The sequence below is a fragment of the Helicoverpa armigera genome, chromosome 11 (assembly GCF_030705265.1).
Source record: "Helicoverpa armigera isolate CAAS_96S chromosome 11, ASM3070526v1, whole genome shotgun sequence".
NCBI classification, from domain to species: domain Eukaryota; kingdom Metazoa; phylum Arthropoda; class Insecta; order Lepidoptera; family Noctuidae; genus Helicoverpa; species Helicoverpa armigera.
In genome coordinates, this window is record NC_087130.1 from 7852024 (window position 1) to 7876337 (window position 24314).

The 24314-nt window shown below is 37.3% G+C and overlaps 3 protein-coding genes across 17 annotated transcripts in view; 1 reads left to right on the forward strand and 2 right to left on the reverse strand.

The window, feature by feature from the left end:
* Positions 1-861: 861 nt before the first annotated feature.
* Positions 862-7353, reverse strand: LOC110378078 (uncharacterized). Its single transcript, XM_049850619.2, has 10 exons — positions 7087-7353; positions 6420-6592; positions 6117-6179; positions 5115-5255; positions 4540-4803; positions 4300-4444; positions 4084-4225; positions 2516-2714; positions 1883-2018; positions 862-1316 (listed from the first exon to the last, which is right to left on the reverse strand). Exons 1-10 carry the CDS (start codon positions 7336-7338, stop codon positions 942-944), a joined length of 1890 nt encoding a protein of 629 aa, XP_049706576.2. The 5' UTR covers positions 7339-7353; the 3' UTR covers positions 862-941.
* A 638-nt stretch (positions 7354-7991) lies between these two features.
* Positions 7992-22583, reverse strand: LOC110378088 (uncharacterized). Its single transcript, XM_064037044.1, has 10 exons — positions 22055-22583; positions 18128-18205; positions 14163-14341; positions 12978-13185; positions 12461-12651; positions 11128-11272; positions 10072-10236; positions 9053-9162; positions 8597-8767; positions 7992-8363 (listed from the first exon to the last, which is right to left on the reverse strand). Exons 1-10 carry the CDS (start codon positions 22490-22492, stop codon positions 8087-8089), a joined length of 1962 nt encoding a protein of 653 aa, XP_063893114.1. The 5' UTR covers positions 22493-22583; the 3' UTR covers positions 7992-8086.
* Positions 22584-23156: 573 nt separating this feature from the next.
* LOC110378071 (sodium/hydrogen exchanger 3) overlaps positions 23157-24314 on the forward strand; it is a 50848-nt gene continuing 49690 nt past the window's right edge. For 11 of the 15 annotated variants that reach the window (XM_021337159.3, XM_021337168.3, XM_021337171.3 and 8 more), the window contains exon 1: positions 23157-23300. The gene's annotated coding sequence lies outside the window, so the exon portion shown is untranslated. Of the gene's footprint in view, positions 23400-24314 lie in introns of all 15 variants that reach the window. The other 4 variants (XM_021337161.3, XM_021337163.3, XM_021337160.3 and 1 more) reach the window with 3 other exon arrangements.

Genomic DNA, 24314 nt, shown 5'->3' on the forward strand with positions numbered 1-24314 from the left:
GCTCCCATGACCTAAAGATATCCACAAAGGTCTCTGTGTATATGGCAGTTGTGTTGCCTTGTATACTCTACTCAGCGGAAACATGGACACCGTACCGACGCCACATCAAGCAACTAGACAGCTTCCACCTCAAATGTCTGCGCAAAATATTAAATATCCGTTGGTTTGATCGTGTGCGTAACACAGAAGTGTTGAGGAAAGCCAATGTAGGTGGCATTGAAGCTTACCTCATGAGGAGACAGCTTCGTTGGTGCGGGCATGTACTGCGCATGCCGGATACTAGAGTGGCCAAGCGCATCCTCTACTCCGAGTTGCAGGAGGGCAAGCGGAAACGTGGCGGACAGCTGCTGCGATACAAGGATGTGCTGAAGCGCCACATGAAAAGCTGTTCCATTGAACCGTCTCAGTGGGAGAATCTGGCATCCAACCGCAGAGTCTGGAGAAGCCACGTTAAAGCCAAAGTCTTTGACTTTGAAGCACGCCGGCTTTCTGAGTTGGATGCCAAACGAGATGAGTTGAAAGCTCGACCACCTGTAGCTATCAACTACAACTTTGTGGCTGGTACCCTGACATGTCCGCAGTGTGCGCGGACTTTCACGCACAAAATTGGATACTCCAGCCACATGAGAGCACACGCACGCCATTAGGGTCGAAGTGGTCGCCGTTGCCGAAATCGGCGTGGAAGATTATTATTACACGGTATGCACATTTTACCATGCCACAATAATACCAAGTAACACTGCCTGCACGTATTTAACGAATTTAACATCAAACTGTCCCCATTCGCCAGTACATAGATACCTTCTTTGATATCGAATCGATTAATACGGACACTGATGAAGCAAGAAATAAAACATTGGATAGGTTTAAATTTAATAGGTTCTTTCTACGTTAGCTGTTTTACAGTTTATTTTGTTGTACCAGTTGTCGAAGCCTTTTTTCTACTTCGGTGTCATAAAAGCGTCTTCCATCTGGGAACTTCTTTTACTGGCTCGCAGATTGCTAATGACGCTTCGAACAACAGAATCTTCGAAGATTTTCTCAGGCCACGACTCGGATCGTCTTCTATGGCTATGTCCAGTCATGTCTGGAACATTCCTGGGGATTCGGCTAGATCTGGGAGTTCCTCGATGTGAGATAAATGACCTGCCGCGCTTGCTCTCCTTCAAGCCCAGTAATGACGTCAGCAGTTTATCCAGTGCTGCTATATCATCGACATTGGAAGGTCTGTGGCCTGTGGGAGTACTAACGCCGGAGTTCAGTTGGCTTGACAACAAGGAGATGGGAGTCCTCGACAGGCCAATCGTATGAATGACCTGAAGCATTAAAATCTAATTAGAACAGTCGTCACGAACGGTTTTCCTCTACGCAGTTAGGAATTAGTATCTTTTTCCTATTGTGTATTTTGATGACACCATTATAACGGTATACATGTACCTATGTAATACGTACTCGTTTGTGGATAAATAAGTAGGACACAGTTCTATTTATCTTTAAAACAAGGAGCACATAAGTATTATTAGGTACTTTATTTGGAAAATAATTAAATAATCTTAATATTCCTTCGCCGTAGTTCTATAGAATATCGTAACTTGAAGCGTTGGAGACTACGGAAGTAATTTGTATATTACGTAATACTTACTTCGCTGTTTTATTAAACTTTATCTAACTTAACATGCAAAATCCTCGAAGGTCATCTCTCACACAATAAAATCACTCGTTCACCATGCTTAGTACTACTGTTTACGATAATAGAGATGTCAGGGTCAGTGCGTAGACCATTAAATCTCGTTATCCAAAGCAATTAGTATATAGTCCGATTATCTCATTACACGACTTGAACTTGTAACAAACTAGGTTACCTACATATAATATTAGGTACCTCGTCAGCATTGTGGCTCTGATAACTCATTCTCTTGACTTTCCTGTACGTCTCATCATCCAATGCTTCTTCGATCGCGGCTTCTAACTTTTCCTTTATGTCCTCATCGTCTTGGTTCAGATCTTCCAACACCAACCTGAAGGGAAATGCTGAACTTAAGCCGAAGTTGTAAACTCCTCTGTTCATTTAGGTTTGAAAACTTCTCTTATTAATACTGTACACAAGGATCTCCCAGTAGGTAGTTTGGTGCTAAGTTTTACAAAGAGAACTAAGTAGTTACACTAGTCACAATACTACGGAATATATTTCTTAGTATATAGTTGTTAACTTAGACAGGCAGGTGTACAAGATGGGTAGTCATATAAATAGATATCTTTGACCCATTAACACATTAATTTAATATTTAGGCACAAAACGGCATATTTGTCTAAAATTACAAAATCGACATAAGTAACAAAATGTTGCAAGGTTGAGATAAGCCCCAGCTGTGCATATCACAAAAAACGCAACTGAAAACTTCAGGAGACAAGATAAAAATACTCCTAATATTATTGTTGTGATAAGATGGCAAATCGCCATCTATGTCAGTAGGAAAGTAGTTAGCTACAACATGTTTTGTCAATGAATTCTTACTCAGCTCGTTCATCATCCTCAACTTTATGCAAATTGGCGCGATTAGCTTCCCTGGCGACTTTAATGTCTTGTTCCCAAAACCTCCTGAGGTCCGGACTTGAAGTGTAGGGCGCTGCCACCTCTTTAATCTTCAGGAATATTATAGCCGTTATAAAAATGCAGATCACGTTTACTATTGTTAGGCAGCAACTTACTATGCCTGCGCGAAAAACAAATACCTACTGTTAGAAGGCAAATGTAGCCTAGAATTTAAAATTATCTAAACTTAAAATAAATCACACGCGTAAGATAAGCTGCTTTTAGTACCACATACCTACTGAGCTGAGATAGGTAGGTATGTTGAAACAGATTTTTATGTAGGTAGGTCCAGTGGCGTAGCGTGGGGGGGGCAAGGGGGGCAAATTCCCCGGGCGGCAGCTTTTAGGGGGCGGCAAAAATTTACCCAATTAAAAAAAATTGTTCGCAACTACATAAAACTGTCTAACAATAACAAAACATTAAACAAGAAAGTTGAAACTTTTTAAAATTAAAATTAATTATTGTCAGGTACTTAAAACACACGTGACACTACATTTTACGTAATTTTGGTTTTGAGTCTTAAATAAAAAATAATTAAAATTTCGCGCTCGCTTCGCTCGCGTATTCAGAAACTGTATGCGCTTAATTTTGCATTTATCAACAAACAAAAAGTTAAGTACGTTTGGGCTAAATTTTACGTAATATTTGGTTTAAGTCCGATAAAAAATTTCGCGCTCGCTTCGCTCGCGTATTCAGAAACTATATTGTGGCTCTTATTTTTGCATTTGTCAACAAGCAAAACGTCAAGTACGTTTGGGCTATATTTTACGTAATATTTGGTTTAAGTCCGATAAAAATTTCGCGCTCGCTTCGCTCGCGTATTCAAAAATGATATGCCCTTATTTTTGCATCTATCAACAAACAAAAAGTTAAGTACGTTTGGGCTAAATTTTACGTAATATTTGGTTTAAGTCCGATAAAAATTTCGCGCTCGCTTCGCTCGCGTATTCAAAAATGACATGCCCTTATTTTTGCATCTGTCAACAAACAAGAACTTAAATACGTTTGGGCTAAATTTTACGTAATTTTTGTTTAAAGTCCGATAAAAATTTCGCGCTCGCTTCGCTCGCGCATTTGGAAATTTAACACCTTCAAGAATTTAAGTAACAAAGATATAAAAGAAAAGTCTACTTGAGACCCTCTCTCTTCTGCCGGGGCTGCGGGTTGTTCGAAAGAGTTACCGCGGCTCTGGAACATAAAAGGCCTTCGGCGGAACACGACGGTTTTTAGTCAGTAAGAGTCTGACACTCCCTCACCGCTGCTAACCCACAGCGGGAAGGGTCATTTGATGATTTTTAACGTCGATACAATAAAAAATCCCTTTTTTTGAAGTAGGTTAAAAATGACAAACGGCCAGTAACACTTGTTAAAAAAAATACACGGGAAGGGGCGGCAAAATCGACAACTGCCCCGGGCGGCAGATACCCACGCTACGCCACTGGGTAGGTCTAGCCTAGGACCTACTGAATTAAGAAGCAATTCATAATCACCATTGACGGCAAACTCGATTGGCAGATAATCATGATACAAGGGCGTGTATGACGAATTGCCAGTGTACGCTTCTCCCTTTATATGGGGCACCTTTACCCCTGGATATAACAGCCATATGCAGGCTAGGGCCCAATATAATCCCTGAAACAATAGACCTCACTCAAATACCTATATGTTCCTCAAAATTAATAAATTAGTGAACAATAGGTACTTACACAATTAACGACTGGTGGTAACAGGGAAGCTGAGATGGCAATACCGATGAGCGGGCCGGCACTGCCTTGTAGTAAGGCTAATGCTACTCCAGTCCCTGACGTGAGAGCCCACAGCACGCCCATCCATAGCGACCGGACGTTGCCTCTTGAAATAAAAAATATTTAGACGTACCCAGACGTAACCAACTAGCTACATCCTAGCTTTATGATAAAACTTCAATTTTCCACTTACTCACTTACCTTCCCTTCATCTCTTCAGTAGGCCAGTCTCCAAATCCCCAAGGCATCTCAGTGCTTCCCAGAATCAGGCCAAATATGAATCCAAACAGCAAAGACAGGAACATTCCCAAGATCAAACTCTCGAAGCCACTCCTCACGAGGCTCCTATCCGCTATGATGGTGCCAAACGTTATGGACATGACAGGTCCCATGAGAGGAGAGACCAACATGGCTGCCACAATATTTGAAGCGTTGTTTTCTACCAAACCTAAGGCTGCGAGGGAACTGAAACAGAGTTATCGTTATGTAAGTTCGTTTAATTCAAAGTGCAACTAAAAATAATATCCCTACGAGTAATTTCTGATTAAGTTTTCAATCTTAACTTAGGAGACTGCAGTTATTAATTAGGGAATGCAGAATCATGTAGGTATGCACTAACTTACTCTCATTTTCAAATCATAATACATGAGTAGGTACATAATGTCACAAGATAGCGTTCCATTCATAATATCTAATAGATATAAGGTACGTCTACTAATAGTACTAATACGCTAATGATCTTATCATGCTTATTCTATTAATAGATAAGTACTCACTCGGCCGTTATAATTAGCGTAAGATAATCGAATGACAGCTCTCCCCCGCCTCGTACTCCGTCCACGACTTGCTTGACAGTTAGTTTTGATCTGATGGACTCCACGAAGCTTCTCCAGCGAGTCGCATCTTCAGACTTTCGTCTACAAAAATGTGGTTGATTGGAATCATACCTAGGGCTGCCATTTCGAATATCGCCAAACCCGGACAAATATTTAAAAAACCCGGACATTTGGCGTAAATCGCATTTTTACCCCGGACGAGTCCGATTTTTTTTTTAACAAAATAAGACCTAGTTTTTAATATTACTATTACTACTATTATATACTTAAATTCAATGAGGTGCTTCCTTAGATGGAAAGTCAGGGCCATATCTAGCTCAAGTAGTAGGTACCTAGTATTGAAAGATTATGACTTAATATTTCGAAGGTCATAAATAAGAAAGCTCATATTTATGGAAACTAGGAGTTAGCTTTTTGATAGGTTAGACAAAAAAATGTTGAAAAATACAAACAACCGTAAAGTGAAGTCGCCGAAAATTTTTGAGTTTTGGGTCACTAAAGCACCTAAACTTGTATAATAAAAAAAATCCGCGAAGCGAGCGCAAAATTTTTTGAATATTGGGATATTAAAGTAACTAAACGTAAAAAAAGATAGCGTTGAGAAAGGAAGCCACGAGCGAAGCGAGCGCGAAAATTTTTGAGTTTTGGGACACTTCGACTTCTGCAGTCTGTGTGTCGATTGTAATTCAACTCGTAAGAAAAATGTCCGGGTTTTCCCCGGACACTTCTTGAAACCCCGCCCGGACGTCCCCCGGACGGCCTCCAAACGAGGACAAATCCGGGGAAACCCGGACGGATGGCAGCCCTAATCATACCTAATACAAGCTACTGACTTTGGCAGCTAATAGAGCAGTCATACTGTGGTCTACAATCTTTCAAAGCGGTGCTATGTTATTTGATAGAATGCCTACGGTTATCTAGATAGAGTAAGCCCTTACTCACAATGTTGTATCCTCAGTTTGTTCATATGCCATGGCTGAGTGCACCACGTTACAGGGAAGGACGCTGCAATGCAATGATTCTCGTTTAGCTTCCTTTCGTTAAGTGCAGATAAATTAAAATTATCTAAAGGACTTTCTAAAGTTGGATGGCAACAATCCTTTTGCAAATTGTCTACATTTTCCTTGTAACTATTTGATTACATAAATACTTTTCTCTGGAGGTTTTTCTTCATCTGGCATCGATGGCTTTTATTTTTAGTGCACCGTTTACTAATACTTAGGTACTTAAGTTTGATCCTGTTACCTGACTATAGATTTGCATCGTACTCCTATCCCCAGCTGCGTGAGACAGTGCAGCATGGTCTCACACTGGTCGCCAGTTGGCAGGGGGAAGACTATCTCGAAATAATTACCCGCCTTGTCACTCATCCAAACCACGTGTTCCACGTGCAATTTCGACAATAATTCTTGTAGAATCTGCGTGTTACGGATACAATATCAGGCCTGAATTATTATGCACATTAATTAAGTTATTCAGTCGTTTTTATTTCTTGTCCAGAAGAAACATTTGGAGGCCTTATATATTGTAATGAATTTTAAGTAGATATGACTCCTTATTAAATATCTTGACTGTCTTTTGTATTTTGACCTTAGAATATTTATTAATTTGTTTTCTTAATCTCCATTAACGATTAACTGCACCATAACAATTTACAACAATAAATTGACATTGCTCATCTTAGACAGCGGGGACCTAGGTCATTATAATGTCCAAATTACAAATTGTTCATCGCGAGCATCAAACCCGAGATCTGATTATATTGTGAAAGTACACCTGTGCAAACCTATGCCAATATTTACAGTGAAAGCATAGGTATGTTGCATTGTTTATCTAAACATTGACTATACATTGTAGCTACGTTGCCCAAATAAATTGGCAACAAAACGATTTCAATCTACTACGCACTTACATTCTCCATGGTGAAAACTTCATCACATTCGTCGATATTTTCCAACGGCTGACTATAACCCTCATTATAGTACTGCTGTGTCAAATGTATGGGAATACTCCTTGACTTCTTATTCCTCAGTTCAACAGCTAATCGAGCTGGTTTCAATGCATTATCTTCGACAGGAATCAGCTCTTTAGGTTTGCCAAATCTTAATATATGTTCATAATTGCTTGAAGGTATGTAGACGACAAAAATGACTCCACCAGGCATGTTTGCAGCTAGAAGTACTTGTGTCGTGTGAAGGTGAATACGGAACTACGGAGCCATTTAGCGTAGGTAGGTGCGGTTCTTAATTAAAACGTTTGTTAGACAATTAGAGCGTGTGACTATAATGATATTGTCGTATTATGAGTGCCTACTTATCTTCGATTTTTCAAAGACTTTTTTCTCCTATTTCATATTTATCGTCATCTCCACTAAAATATATTTATAGCAAATTGTCTTACATGTACCTATGATAAAATAGCTAGGCACTTTTACAATGTAACGCTAATGCGCTTTCTATTCTTAGCCGACAACGTCGTAGGTGGACACAGTGGTTTGAATGGCAACCTTTTTTTCCCTTACCTGTATCGATTTTGTGAGTCTTCCGCCTACATGTATGGGACTTGCCTACCTTGTCAAGGGTTTTTCTTACGTTTTGCCGTGCTAATCAGTTTTCGTACCAATTTTGCATTTATCATCATAGATAAAGTTTTATTATATAGGTAGTCTTTATTTAGACTATGTTATCATGCTTCCTTATCACAATCCATCATTTTCTTTTCAACCATTCACTCCAAGTCATCCATCACCTATCCACGATACCTTATTGGCATGAGTTTCAAGGAAATTCATTAATTAAATAAAACACAACATTTTAAAGTCTATTGTTATTATATTAATACTGCATAATATATTTATAAAATGGATACAAAATTAAATCACAATTAATAACATTATTAACACTTGCATTGGTCTAAACATCGTAAACCTTATTATCTAAAATGACTCCAGTTTTCGAGTCTACCGTATAGCTGTGAGACGGGTCAAGGGTGGGGTATTGAGGAACTTCACAGCCGACGCCATTTTGAAATGCTAGATTACAATAATTATGACTAAATTCTTCGTTATTGGGTCCATTTAGTTTACTAGTAGTAGAGCTATCACAGTCTAAGTTACGAGTGCTGTAGGTTTCGATAGTTTCAAAATCCGCACTCGTGTCCACGTCAATTGGAATGTAAATGTCTGCGAGTCTGTAAAACGATTTCAAAAGAGATTAACACTTGCATTAATAATCAGTCAGGGAATATAGGTAATTTAAACGTGTTTCTTTTAATCGACGTAATTTGAGGCAAATTTTGAAATAATGAACCCCAAAAGTGTAGAAAGTAGATTTAAAGTTTCTTTGAAGAATATTCAATAGAATCGAGAAGTACATATTTTGTGATTCGATGAATGGATCATGTTATGTTTATCTTCTACTTACTCAGGATTGCGACAATATGCATCAATGTTTTGTGCCCTCAATCGCTTAATGAGCGAAGGTCTACTCCGGAACGTGATGGCTTCATTCTCAATGAGTCCGGGAGTAGTGGTCACTGTCGGGGTTTGGTTGTCACTGTCGCATTCGCCTTTTGCCTTTTCATTATACCATTTGCTGAAAAAATATGTAGGTAATTAAAAACCATATTAGAGCGTTTTCACATGCTTTCAGTACCCATTCACGCGAAAATCCGAGCCCAAAATCCACTCAGCTTGTGCCATAGGTACTTTATAATGGCTAAGCTGCTCAATAGGAGTACCTATATTTAGTTTGGGACATTAAGAATCTTGTAAAATGTAGGTGGAAAACCCCCGTTTAGAAATTTCGAATAACTGAAGGAGTTTACGGAATGAGACCTCAAAAGAGGAGTCAAAAGAGTCCTACTCATTAAATACTTACTTGTAAGCATCCCAGTTCAAATTGTCTTTGTTTTGTTTGCCTTGCAGGCGTGTCCTATTGGCCTTCCACCAAGATATGTCCTTTCTGTCGAGAGGACTCACTTCTTTCACCTGAAATCAAAGACAATACTTTATAAAGAAGTATTAGCACCGGAGACCACTTCTGGAAATTCTACATTGTAATGATTTCTGCAATTTTTAACTTAAAAAAAATAAAAATCTCAGGTATCTTAAAGTTTTAGCACCTTTGGATAAAAACAAAGAGCTAAAAAACTTTAAATTAGTCCTTATACTAAATGGTTCGCTTAATTTGACTACGCAAAGTAACAAAGAGTCTGGGGAATCCAAGTTCAAATGGGTTAACTAAAGAAAGACAATTAGAAGTTTTCCGTCTGAAAACTGTGTGGAGCTAATCTTAGAACTGTGGCTACGCAGTGCCGTAGCCAAATAAGTAAATTAAAAAGATCATATACGAAAGCAAAGTCTGGTTTATAATGCTACTATTTTTTTTTTTGCCATATAATTTAAAAGATTGAAAATTAACTGGAAGTTTCTCAAAGACCAGGGTTAAGTCTGGTTAAGTTATTAAACTACATTTTTACTCTATGGAAATTCAGCAAAGGGCTTAGCGGCGTGTAAATTACTGCAGTGCGTCGTTGTTGTGATATCAACTTACTGAGAATAACACAAGCAAAGCTTTGTTGATGTTAATGTTCTTTAGAGTGTAGGTAAAGTAACCTTGTAGCTAAAGTTTTAGTCTCACTCGCTATGGAGGGGTAGATACTAAATAACTTTTGCATGTAAGTATAAGTCTTGTTGTATTTAACTGTCTGCTAGTGGTTCAAAATCGCTGAGAATTAAATTTTAGATCTATCCACGAGTAAGTTTTCATAATAGCAGACATCATTAACAAAAAATTCAAAGTATCTTCATATATTCGTAACAAAGGTACCTACATAATGTGAGGCATTGATCGCTTGTTTGAAACGACTATTATCGATGAAACAAAAAATAGATTACCTTATAAACAGCGACTCCAGCCAGGAATATGCAGACGATGTTGACAAGAGTCAAGCAAAGCGATGCGGTGCCCAGTACTGCGAGTTCTGAAGGTTGTGCGACTAGCCAGCGAAGTTCATCGTTTGTAACTGTCAGCCGAGTTAGCGCCATGGCCCATAGAAGACCCTGAAGATAATAATATGATTAATATTAGTCATGCAAAATAAACGAAACCTGTGTTTACATGACCTGTTAGGTTTGCTAAAGACGGACAGCCCGTTTTGAGTTTAATTTGTCGTAATATGTTAGGCCTATTTCTCTAAAAGCAATGCAGAGGGCCTTATTATCCAGTGCAGTTCCCTTTTTGGATTAACATTCTGCTGTTTAGCACCTCAGTTTTTATTTAAATAGACGAAATTTCAAAGGACGAATTTTGATGACGATGGCTCACTGACGTAGTCCATGTTGCTTTCACATGAATTATGTGAAATACTCCCGATTTGTGATCTAATTTAGATTTTGGCATCAGTTTTGATCTATATTTATCTGGAACTACGTCAATGGATTTCCAAATTAAGATGACCCCTAACATTATAGCTTGAGTGTTACCTATAAATATGAACTGGGAATATAGCAGGCCGACCTCTTATAAACATAAAATAAATAATCGCGTGGAAAACCATGACTAACACACTGACAATACTCATGGGTAAAACCCAAAAAGGTACAGAGACTGAAAAGTATTCTACCCATACTAAAGTTCTAAAACCGGGCTTACGCAAATACACGATGACGATAATAAGTATTGTAGATGTACGATGATTGTTTTGTATCATTTAAGTATGTACTTGTAAGATGTTTATATTTATTTCAACCCCGAAGCAACACGTGGGGTGTTATAAGTTTAGCCGCTATGTGTGCCTGTCTATCAATGTCAATCATGGTTTTTATATGAAAGCTGGTGTTCTTGGGTGGTGCTTTTAAACATATTCATCAAAATCGGCGCAACGGTCAGCATTGGTTCTTAGACATTTCACTAAAGTCGCCTTATCGGTTTCAGCTATTTGTCACACTTACAGCATTAACAGCAGGAGGCAGCAAGGAAGCTGATATGGCCACGCCAACAAGTGAAGAGGTATACTCGCCCAGCACGGCGAGGGCCACGCCAGCACCACTCGGTATGGCAACCAGAATACCCACCCACAGAGAACGATATTCACACCTGGAATGCAGAGCAATAGGTTTGAGGAATGCTTCAAACTTATACTAATATTATAGAGGTAAAGCTGAAGAGTTTGTTCGTTTGTTTGAACGCGCTAATCTCAGACACTACTGGTCCGATTTGAAAATATCTTTCGAGGGTAGGTAGGGGCTCATTTATCGAGGAAGGCTAAAAAGGCTATGTACATCGTCACGACTAATAGGAGCGGAGCAGTAATGAACAATTTTTCAATGAGAACATAAGAGAGTACATAAGAGGAGTACATAAGAGAGTACATAAGGGGAGTACATAAGAGAGTACATAAGAGAGTACATAAGGGGAGTACATAAGAGAGTACATAAGAGGAGTATTAAAAGGGTGCTTGGCTTTTGCTAAATGTAATCAGCAGCGAAAAACGTTTTTAAAATTAATTTTACTATAGTAGAGTTTAGGTTAGCTATTTTATGTTAGCCACACGTTAGATACTGAAAGGCAGGTAGATAATATTTTTATTCTTTTTGTTTCACTGTTGCTGAATTTGGCCTAATTTATTTATTACAGGGTTTCAAAAATACGTTCCCAAAATAGCTTCGCGGATACTCTTTTCGAAGCTTAATTTATTTCTTTTAATATTTGGTGCATTAATAAAACAAGTACCTAAGCTAAAGATAAATTCCAACACTAGTTCATGACCGACATTTACTAGACATTATTCTGATAGACGCCGTCATAAGCCTTGAGGAAATCAATATGTTAATGCTAACGTTCGAATTGTACTGCCGATGGGACTAGAGAGCACCGATGATGCATTGTGGAATGTCTCATCTATCACGAGGTGACAGTATTATGACATAACGGACAATGCCAGTGACCATTTGTCTAGCTCGTTTGTTTATGTTCAAAAATCCATGAATGGCAAAACAAATACTTCTGGGATCTAGGATTATGGAAATAATGCTCTTATTTACGTATGTAGTTGATTGTCTTGAAAATGCTAAATAAAACATCCCGACAATTGATTTTTCAGAATTTAGAATCCTTGACGGTTGAGATTGTGGTAGGAGTTTCGCTTGCTTTTCACAACATGCCTTTATTATGCAAAGCTGTCTTTCGAATCAATATGTTGAACTAGCCACCTGTCAAGATAACTTTAGGATTTCTGTCAACGATTTTACCACATTTTCACTGGCCTAAAAGTAAAGAACATACCTTGATATCATTTCATAAGTAGGCCAGTCTTCCACGACCCCATATCGTTCGTCAATGGCGCAGATGGTGAGACCAAAAAGGAATCCCATGACGAGAGACAGGAATAGGCCCAGGAACTCGTTCTTAACACCCATCAGTTGGAGGGAGCGGTCTTTGACAGCTGTGCCTAGAGTGCCTGCTGTGATGGGACCCTGGAAGATATGCATTAAGGACTTCATGAATGGAAATTTTGGACAAGTACAATGGTGAAATGGCATCAGTGTTAGATAAGAAAATTGCTAAGTTTTTTGAAAATATTTTCATTTTGGACTTTTAAAAAACAATATGTCAGTCTAAAGAAGGGTATTAAAACTTCTACTAACTTTGTTGCCATGTTTAATCTTTTATATTTAATGGCTTGTTTCTAAGTAACTACTAATAACTTGATAGCTAGGTGTTTTTGCTCATCGTGAGAACATAATACAATTGTATCTCCACAATTTCAAGATTTTATTTCCAGTTTTTTTCTCACACTTACCATGAGTGGTGATATAAGCATACTAGCAACGAGTATGACAGTTGAGTTCTCCACCAGGCCTATGGCGGCGACGAAGGCAGCTACCAGGAGGAGGAACACCCAGTCGAATGTTAGGGCTGCGTCGGCGCGGACATCGTGTAAAACTTGCGCGAGGTTCGTGCGTGCGCGCACCGATGATGAGAAGCGAGACCATGCTGTGTTAGGTTCACTGGAAATGTTAATTGTATTATATAATAAATTGGTAATACATATATGGTCAACATTTTGATAAAGATTTTAAAACTCCAAAATAGGCAAAATTATATGATTGTACTATTGCACGACAAAAAGGATAGGAAGATTTTTTTTTTGTTCAGAATTTTAATAATATCTACCTATGTATTTGCGTGTTAGTCACCTAATATGTTAGTAGTTGTGAACGATTTTCGGTTTACATAATGGTGCTATTGCCTTTTAGTAATGGCGAAATGATCGGTTGAACATTAGACCGGCTAACTTTCGTGGAAAACATTGTTGACGACATTTTTTCATACACAACATTAGTAGAGTTTTTACTGTATCTGTATAAATAAACGTAGATATGGTATAGTAAATGCAACTATGCATATATCTTTACTTATGTAACTAGATCTATATTTAGCTAGACTAAATTGCTAAACAAGGAATTAGCAGCTATTATCCAATTCAATTCATAGTTTTTAATTCTGTCTGATCATCAACAGGAATTTACTGATAGTCAAGATCAATTGTTTGACTCCAATTAGGACCTAGGTACCTACGTTGATGATGGGTCATCTAAGATTAGGTATATATGTGTGCTTTAGAACACAAAGAATTTGTTTTTAACAATGGGTATCATGTACAGTCAACTTCAGGTGAGTGGTCACAGTTTTATAGGAAAATCGTACCTATTACTATTGAGTTGAGGTGTATGACAGTTACCACTGATGTGCCATCTTCCGTACCTCTACTCAAAGAATCTAAGTGTAAATTGAGTACCTTGAACCTACCACTTATAGCAGAACACTTGGTTTTTTAATGTTCAAAGTTCATACGAAATTACGCGTAGAAAATAATGCCTAGGTATCTTTGAATTAAATTGTCATAACTATTCAAATAAAGAAATCAAATTTTTTTAGTGTCATTAATGTTTTTACATGTAAAATATCTTCTGAAAGTACTTACTCTTCACATCTTGTTCCCTCAAAATCGGAGGTAGCTGCGCTAATTCCGTCATTGGACTTGTAGAACAAGGCACAAGGCAGTACACTAACTGACGACTGATGCCTCGATCCTATGCCAAAAGTCCTTAATACTTGTAACAGTTCTTCACTGAGATTCCCGGATTCAAGGGAGAAAATAACCTGTGAAAAAAACACATAATTATTCTCTGAATGTGATAAGATTTTTTCCATCACGTACCTACATTTTTTTGTGACATTATGCTAAACTGCCAATATTTTTCTAAACAAATGAAAGCATCATCATCATCATCCTCCAAACCTTTTCCCAATCATGTTGGGGTCGGCTTCCAGTCTAACCGGATTCAGCTGAGTACCAGAGCTTTACAAGAAGCGACTGCCTATCTGACCTCCTCAACCCAGTTACCCGGGCAACCCGATACCCCTTGGTTAGACTGGTGTCAGACTTACTGGCTTCTGACTACCCGTAACGACTGCCAAGGATGTTCAATGACAGCCGGGACCTACAGTTTAACGTGCCATCCGAAACACAGCCAATGGTGTCTAAGATATACTTAGAAAGTACATACAAACTTAGAAAAGTTGCATCGGTACTTGCCTGACCGGGATCGAACCCGCGCCCTCACACTTGAGAGGTTGGTCCTTTACCCACTAGGCCACCACGACTTCCAAATGAAAGCATAATTCATAAATATTTTCAGAAACATGTAGGTACATAAACCTTTGATTTCAATATAACAACAAAAGGGTTTATTCTGAGAAGATTAATAAAGACCAAACAAAAGAATATCGTAGAGAGCGTGAACTTTAATACAAAAATAGAGCAAGAAATTCTTTTCAGTCAGTACGAATAGAGATCGCATAATAATTAATATTCATCTATTTTCCCTATACTTGAAGTTTATATTTTTAAACATTCAGTAGGCGGTGAAAAACAAAAATACAATTGCTACAACACTGCCTGGCAAAAAAAAAGCCATTGCCAAGGAAAATATAACAATGGTGCATTAGAAAAGGCAAATAACTTACAAAGATTTTGTGAACATTGAAAAATTAACCGATAATTTCTTTTCTCAAGTCGATAGATAAGGATTAGTATTAAGTATTAATACTTTATCTTTATTTGGGCATGAATGGCACTTCAAATGAGTTTGATTTGTTCCATTGTGTACCTCTATGGATAGAAAACAAAGAGTATTCAAGTACTTTGGATGTCTGCCGCGTTTGTGTCGTGCAATTATGACTCTTATGACAAATGACTCAGATCCATATCTATCTAATAGGACCTACGCGATGGTAAGTCGTTCATTAACGGTATGGGTGATTCTTCGAAACACAGTTTTTACGTGTTTTTGACCGAAGAACATAAGAAAATATCATTCGATTGGAATGAAAGTTTCAGGTTTTATGTAAAAGGTAAAGGTCTATCGACGCCTCATGTAACTAATTAGAATTTATAAAAAAAAAACCATAATTAAGTTAGCAGAAAACAGTAAAACCTAATTAATCTGGTGTGTCCCAACGACGGTTTTTGCTGCATTATTTAACTTTCTGCGAGCTACGGTCGCGTTACAATAAAACTAATGAATCCAAATGATCTTTAAATATGTGTTTCTTAATATTTTAACATTAAAATAAAAGAAAATGGTGTATTTTCATAATTACATAAATTTAAAAATTGTCCCCGACTAAATTCGTCATTAAGCTGGCTCGATTTGTTCAATCATTATCTATACGTAAATAAAAATATTTGAAAAGTAATATTTACTTGTAAGTGATCGCACCGGTCAGCACCGAACGGTGACAGTGAGTGCTCGTGAGCGGACGTATTTTTCCAAAAAAATACGATTGCAAGTTGTCATCTGGCGTTTGTAAGGCAAGTAGTCATATCAATCTGTCTTAATTAACTGATAGTGTGTATCTGCTATCGTTTTGTTGCCAAAGCAAAGTGTCTTATGAGATGGTTTTGCTAACATTAATTGCATGTTTGATGCTTTACGTTTATAAATAAAGGAGCAGGATTTGATCATCTGCGAATTCCTAATTTTTCTGTCCCCCATTAGTCTGGATTCATCTGGCTTTAAGAGCCAGATGAATTTGAGCGGGACATATGAATTAGATTTCATTCAAATTCGGGCATATGTTACAGGTATGTCTAAAGACATTTCTTAATTGTAGTTTGTATACATATTTGTTAATTTGTGTTGGCTTCTAGTGCATTGTTTTTTGTTCAAATACCGTGGAAATAATTATACTTATTTTTTAATTTCAATAAGATTACTTAAGTAAGTAATACAAAAAAAATAAAGCAAATGGCCTGTTGGTTTTTATTCCGAAGTTCAATTTCTGTGTAATAGGTTTTGTTTTTTTTATCGTCGCTAGAAATAGCTTTATATTTTTTTAGATCCATAATTTCAAAATTTCATAACGAAAATTATAAACAAGAGATGAAATACTAAGAAAAAAGACTAGCGGATAAGAGAAGATATGACAGAATAAATAATAATGAAGAATTATGGAAAGAAAAACAAGAAGGAATAGAGAAAACTATATGCGCAGGAAAGAAGAAAACAAAAAACTACTGATAGGAGAAATGAATCTCAACATCTGATTCATTTTCATAAAAAGTTCCTGAAAAACTCAAATTTAATTATTCAGCGTTCTGCAAGTTTGGGAGGTCTAACCTGATTTTCGATCAATATATACTTTTTTAAGAGATGGAAGTAAACATTTTAGTGTCGATTTAGAAAATATACCTAAATCCATACTTAATAGACACTGATGATGAAAAATTTAATATTTTTTATTAATTTAGGTAGGATATTAATTAGTTTTCTACTATCTCAAGCTTAGAGTTCCTATCGTACTGAAAAATTAAGTCTGATTTTGATTAGTAAGTTTTATTTCTTTTTAATTGAGAGTTTGTTTTCGGTGAATTTTATTTTTGTTTTAAGCTAAGATTTTGTGTTATTAAGAGGTCTTATTAAGATAAGTTTACCATTTCATATAATTATTATAGCGTTGAAGCTAGTGTGATTTAACAACCGTAAGAGGTTTATTAAATGATTAATTTGTATGAAAGTGTTACTGTTTAATTAATTCACAATTATTTTCTTGTGTCAGCCAAAAAAAAGTGACAAATTAAGTAGTAATAGGAGTAATTTTTTCAATATTTGGTAAAATCTATACTATCTATACTAATATTATAAAGTGGAAAACTTTGTTTGTTTGGTTGTAATGGATAAACTCAAAAACTACTGGACCGATTTTAAATATTCTTTCACCATTAGAAAGCTATATTATCTGCGAGTAACATAGGCTATATTTTATCCCGGTGCGGGTAGAAGCTCCCACGGGACGCGGGTGAAACCGCGGGGAAACGGCTAGTTTTATGATAAAGATCATTGGAAAAATAAAGGAAGTATCATTAATCTGTACTGTCACAATTAATCTGGCCCAGCAATTAATCAGCACCTTTTAAATCCTAATCTATGTGATGCAATTCGATGCCTTCGATATATGATATTGCACATAAGGCACTGGGTCAAACTATTACGTCAATTTAGGTCTAAGATCAAAAAAAAATTGAGCCAGATCAATGAGTCAAAAACACTCGGTCTCGAAGAATCACCCGTATGCAAGGAAGTCATAACAAACAGCATATATACATTGGACTTTTTGCTCCAGTTCATGGAAATTCCCTGGAGTTAAATGAAAGGACTTTTTAATAGTTACCAGTAGAAAATTAAGAATAAAGTTTAGAGCTGCCAGGACGTGAAATGAAAAGCATTTCTTTGCATTGAAAATGAGGACCAAGTAATATCCGTCTCATGACTTAAGATCAATAGTATATAGTTTTGGCTCGAAGGCCAAATTATGAGCCTAGGGAACTTTATAATTCAGACTTCCTAGAGACCCTATGTAAAGTTGAAGTTCAAATTCACTCACCTGCCAAAATTTGTCATCCTTCGTTGAGCTCCATGCTGCATTCTTAATGGCTAATCGTTCCACTATCTCTGACAGGATCTGAGGGCAAGATATAAATGCTATTTATTTAAGGAGAAACTTCCTAAAATATATCATCAGAGCGTACCTTAGTGAGGTTACCCACAACACGCTTTTAAGAGAATACAAACAAATCATTTTCGGAGCCTACCGTGTTTCTTGTTTCTAAATTTAGACCTTATGTAGCGTAACTTAAGATTGAAAATCACAGGTTTACAGTAGAGATTATATCCGCAGCTGGTGGCTTGTCGGAAAGTAATAATGAATTTGTTATTGTAAATAGGTTCTTACAATTCAAAGATGTTATTACTACGATAGCTACATAATCTCATGACGCAAATGTTTGGTTTAACTACATGTAAGTAGCCATTTTATTTCCGTAGTATAGTAAACATGCTTCATTATTCTGCAAATGGGTACGATTAACTATTACCTAATAGGTTTATGGGCTGCCTGCTGTAATAACAGCTTAGTGTAAAGATTGTAACATACAGTGGGTAAAGTGGTAACTACTACATAAAGATATGATATATTTATTTATTCGTCTAAAACATGTGTTGGTTTTTCAGATAGAAAATAAAGATTTTTCCAAGTACATATAAGTAGGTAGATACAAACATTCGACGAGGTACCTAGGTAGTTGGTACTAGTAGACGTCATCCATCAAAATATTACTCTAACACAGAACACCATACTACAATGCACCATAAGAATAGTTTATTCCATTTTTATTTCATTTGATAGGCCATAAAATTAAACATTATGTTCACAGATGCTACAAAAACATTGTTCCGAACAATAAGTGATTACTTATGGCGCCATTTTTCTAAACGTTACAAGGAAAATGTTGTTACTGACAGATGGGTTCGTCCACACCATTAGTTGGAACGTTACTTTATGTAATCTTACTGGACAATAAGTACGTAGATATAAAAATAGTAACACGTGGAAAAATACCTAACAGCTGCATCGGGTGATCGATCAAGTTTAAGTCTCATAATATGTAACCATTTATGTTATAACGAGTCGCCTCCGTGCCTCGTGTACGTTAAGCTTTGCAGCCTTTTCACTCTGGTAGATTTTCCGAGCGGATTTTCCGCGCAGATTTTAATTTTATTTTGGTACCGGCAGATGTCAATTGTTTTTCAAACAGGGTGGAAAAATCCGCCACTGTGCAAAGGCTGTTAAATTCGAGCCGTAGTTTGTATATCTAAACATTTGACAGAAGTTACAGATGCTCATCTATAGAATAGAATAGAATAGAATAGAATAGAATATTCTTTATTGTACACCAAAATAAACAGAAAAGGACATTACAAAAAAAATACGTGTAAGTACAATAGGCGGTCTTATCGCTCAAAAGCAATCTCTTACAGACAACCTTTGGATGGAGTCGATTTTAAATAGATATATATATACTAATACTACATATATATATATATATATATACTATATACTACATATATATACTATATACATATACTACATATACATATATATATATACTACATATATATATATATATATACAAATAGATATATATATATATACTATACTAATATTATAAAGAGGAAAACTTTGTTTGTTTGGTTGTAATGGATAAACTCAAAAACTACTGGACCGATTTTAAATATTCTTTCACCATTAGAAAGCTATATTATCTGCGAGTAACATAGGCTATATTTTATCCCGGTGCGGGCAGTAGCTCCCACGGGACGCGGGTGAAACTGCTAGAAAACGGCTAGTATGTTAGAAAATATGACAACTGTCGATGAAATTGAAACGCCGTAGGGAGCCACGGGTGATTGAATGAGATCTAATATCGATAACCTAGATGAGGAACCTCTGCTAGCTAAATTAACCGATAATCTTAAATAGTGATACGAAAATGCCTAAGCCGTTACTAGAGACTGCTTACTGGAGTTACGTATTGGTATGTATGTTCTTCAAGTACTTATTTTAAAAAAAAAGTTAGTTTTCATCTTACCGACGTCTTTCATTGTACGTTAAAAAAATCTGCTGAAAATGAAAATGAAAAACGTTAGGTATATTACATCAAAGACAAAAAAAATTATAGATTTTTCGAAAACATACTATTGCAAATATATATCCGTATATAAAAGAATGTTGATAGGTACATTTTTTTCTACCAAAATATAATAACCTTAGAGTGTAGGTTATTCAGTACTTCATCATCTTCACTGCTGCTAAAAGCAGGTCACCCCCAAGGGACGCCAAATTACTTTGTAAGGTACTTATGCAATATAAACTTGATTGTAGGTATGTTATGTAAACAACTGTACTATTTTGTACTTAATATCAACCGATTAATTGGTTTCAATGAAAGTTGTCACTCCGGTAAAATTTCAAAACATGATAATGATTCAGTTTAGTATTGTCTAAACAGTCTATTGTTTGTCTATTTAGAACAATAGTAATGACTTAAATGCTCGGAAATGTGATCAATGTACAATCACGATATTTAAAGGCTTAGAGGGCCGTGATGTCATACCGGAGACAGTTCAGCTACTTATTTCTTGTAGGAAATTAATTTTCTTGTCGTTACATTGTAGTGCAGTTTTGCAAGAGGTGCATTGCAGTTTCCTAGGCAACTGTCATTTCGCCAGGTGCCTTGCCATTGAAACTTAGGCGGAAACTTGGATATGTTCAAGTTGTTGGGGCAGCTTAGTGGTTTCCGTATACCTAACACTAATAATGGGTCTAGTCTTAGTTAGAAATATCATGAATGGGAAATTAATTCCTGGTCGTTTTTTGGAAATAGGTAACTGTTTATTTGACACACTAGCAAGCACGTGAAATTAGTGTCAATTACAGGAAATATTAGATTCGACATTGGAACTTTATTTCAAACGAATTCTCTGTTGACACAAAACTTACTCTCTAAAGCTGCGGTCACACTGAATATTCACTGCATATGCAATCACGAGGAAGTTTGTGAATTTATTCACCGCAAACAGATCGCGTGTGTGACTAACGCTTTATTCGTCCGTTTCAGTTGAACTGACGGACTTTTACACACTTTTTGAATAGGTACATATAATCAATAAATGACTTACAATTTTGAAACGTGTTAACTGGCACAGAGCTGGGATATTTATCATCTGTCTACTTATTTAATTTTAATTATTTTTTGTTCGACCTTTTACAATCAAATACTTTTTTATTGCGGAATAAGTGATCCAGTTCATGTTTTAGATCTGCTGTATAATTGCAGCTATCAAGAACGATTTTCATCAGGATTGCATTCGAGGAAATATCTCAAAGCAATCTGTCTTCAATCACAGTTAAATGCTTTTGACCAGATTGAAAATTTGTAATTTTTTCTAAGAAATGTTTCAGCCTGAACGTCAGCATAGCAAAAAAATATGATTTATAATCCTTCTTTGACGGTTACAAATAAAATAAGAGAAAATTGCAAAAAGAAATTCAATTGAAACCCCTACTAAAATTATTTTGGCAATTACAACATAAGTCCTTATTGTCACCTTAATTGAACACGATCCCTATAAAACAGTTAGAGCGCGTTTTTGGGTGTTCATGTCACGACAAGGGCTATTTAGTAGCTTTAACCCGGTTTGGAGTTACACATCGATCCATGTATTTCACTACACTAGTTTACCTACACATAACATGATATGTTCGTGTAAAGTCTATGACGCTGAAACGTGTCTTCATTATGGACATATTAAGCAACACTAAAAACTTTAAATTTTTGAGTATAATGTTGCTCATAATATACGACTGGTCCAGTAGTTCCTTTGATTAGCTAAAATTCTTCTAAAGAATTTGTTGAAGTGATATTTCGAAACCCGCAAAAGAGAAATAGGTGTTAGTAGTACTATAACTTACAGTTTCGAGTGGTGTGTCCCAGTGGAAAGCTGCCAGAACTTCGACTCCTCGCACGGGTCTAGTTATAATAAGTTTGTTCTTCCTCGGCTTGATCGCTTGTTTCAACTCTGCCCACGAAGCCTTCACGTAACTCTTCGGGTCGGCCGCCTGTCCAGGAGCCGTGATGGTCTCACTCCGGCTGTTGTACGGGTCTACTCCCAAGTTCTGGTGCAAGCAGTCCGTTGACCGACACTTTGATATTATAACAACATTGTCATTGTCCTGCGCAAACGACTCCACCGATTTAGAGCCCGAATGTTTCTCTTTTAATTCGTGAATCACTTTTGATGCCTTATCGAATTTCTCTTTTTCGTCTACGAAATTAGGATTAATGTTATTTTTTAAGTAATTTTCATATTCTTTCTTAGGCACGTTAACAATAAAGAGTACGCCAGCCATGATCGATGCTATGCTAGCGCTCGCAGTGTTCGGTGGAGTGCAATGCGACCGCGCCCGCGCCTATTCGCGATCTAAACTGCGCTGTCACACCAACTAATTCAGCTATAGTATCCATTGTTTTATTTGCTGTCGAAATGTCGCCTCTATGTGCAGAAAATTACAAAACAATCTGTTTCCGCTCTTGCTGGTGTTTGTTTTTTCATAGTAAATTATTTTGTTTTGGTGTTGTAATTATAGGTACTTACTCATAGATAAGCAAAACATTATTACGTCTCGTAGTTTAACTGGTATACTCTACGTATAAGAATTTACTATAAATGTGCTAACGACGATTACTACTTCAGTTTATGGTGTGGTAAATTACTAGATAATGTATGTAATCACAAAACATTTTACATTCGATGCGTAACATTAAGCATCGTATCAACATAGTAGTTGCGAGAATGGACAGTTTAATGGAATCAATCTTCAGACCATAAAAGAAATATGGCCATATGAAACAATATAGAGCGCCGAAGTTTATTGACAATGTTCACGTGGCCGTTTCATCTTATCACGAGCATCCCCTCGGCAACGGTTGCGGGTCAAAATAAAAGCTTGCCGCGCAGGCGGGGCGAGGGCGCGCAGGGCGGCAGGGCGGCTGCGGGCCGCGCCGCCCAGTCGCGGCGCAGCCAGCCGCCCGCGCGCACCGAGCGCCCCGTGCACCGCGAGATCGATACCCGTGCTAACCTCCACCACTCTGTCCCAACACCTTCCTCCGGATCGAGCCGAGGTGCCCCGACACTTCCAGCAGCCGTCGCGCACGCACGTGGGTACTCTCGCAGCTCGTAGCGCCGATAGCTTTTGTCAACACCATCAAACATGGCTACCTTCGAAAACACATGATCGCCAATACGTCGGCTGGAACGTGAGCTATTCTCGGTGTGGCAGGGAGCCGCGGCTCACATGTAGCTCCTGCCTCCTATGTATCGGTGTTTTTATCGTTTTGTGTTACGTAAATGTTACGCTACTGCCACATTTCAAAATCGATAAGTTATTAAATCTTTTATGAAACGATTTGATTGGCGCCTCTTAATGTAGCACGCGGCTCACGTCTTTGATTGAAACCTTAGTATTGCTTTTAAATATAAAGAATATATTTTGGTCTTTGTCTCATGTTTGTTGATGACATATTGGCTTTCACGAACCTATTAGCCGTCGAGTCGGCTCCTTAGGGTCTCGGTTGTTGTATAATTGCCGAAAACGTGCGATAGGTTTTCAGGATAAAATTGTTATTATATAACACTATCCTTGTTGTGACGTAAGTGTTATGAACAGGTGAGCTCAAGGGAATTATGGATTTAAGTACCTATAAAAATATCAGCCAAGCGTGGCTGTGATATCATAATAAACATAAGCACCTGCTTCGTTTAGTATGCACGGAGTTAAGTTATAATTTAATTCATTAATTAGGGCTTTGAATGTAAAGTTACTCGGAGCTAGAAAAAGTCAAGTTACATAAGCTGGTAGATGTTGTATTTACTTACATTGATTGTTTAGCTGAGGCAGTGACGCGTGCCTTCAGACAGACGCCTGGGGGTATTTGCTCAAGGGTCGCTGGAGTCAATGTCATGCACGAAATTTAAAGCGAGTTAAAATAAGTAATCGCGGTTAGCGAGTGGTGTGGGAGTCGGGCCACGTCGACGGTGACGCGACACCCCGGCCGGCTGGGGATATTAACACCGATGTTACGATGATATTTATTTAGTCCAACTTGCTCCAGAAAGCCACCCTTTCTTATTCATTGCATATTTGGTTTGATGTTCATATAAAATTGGATTTT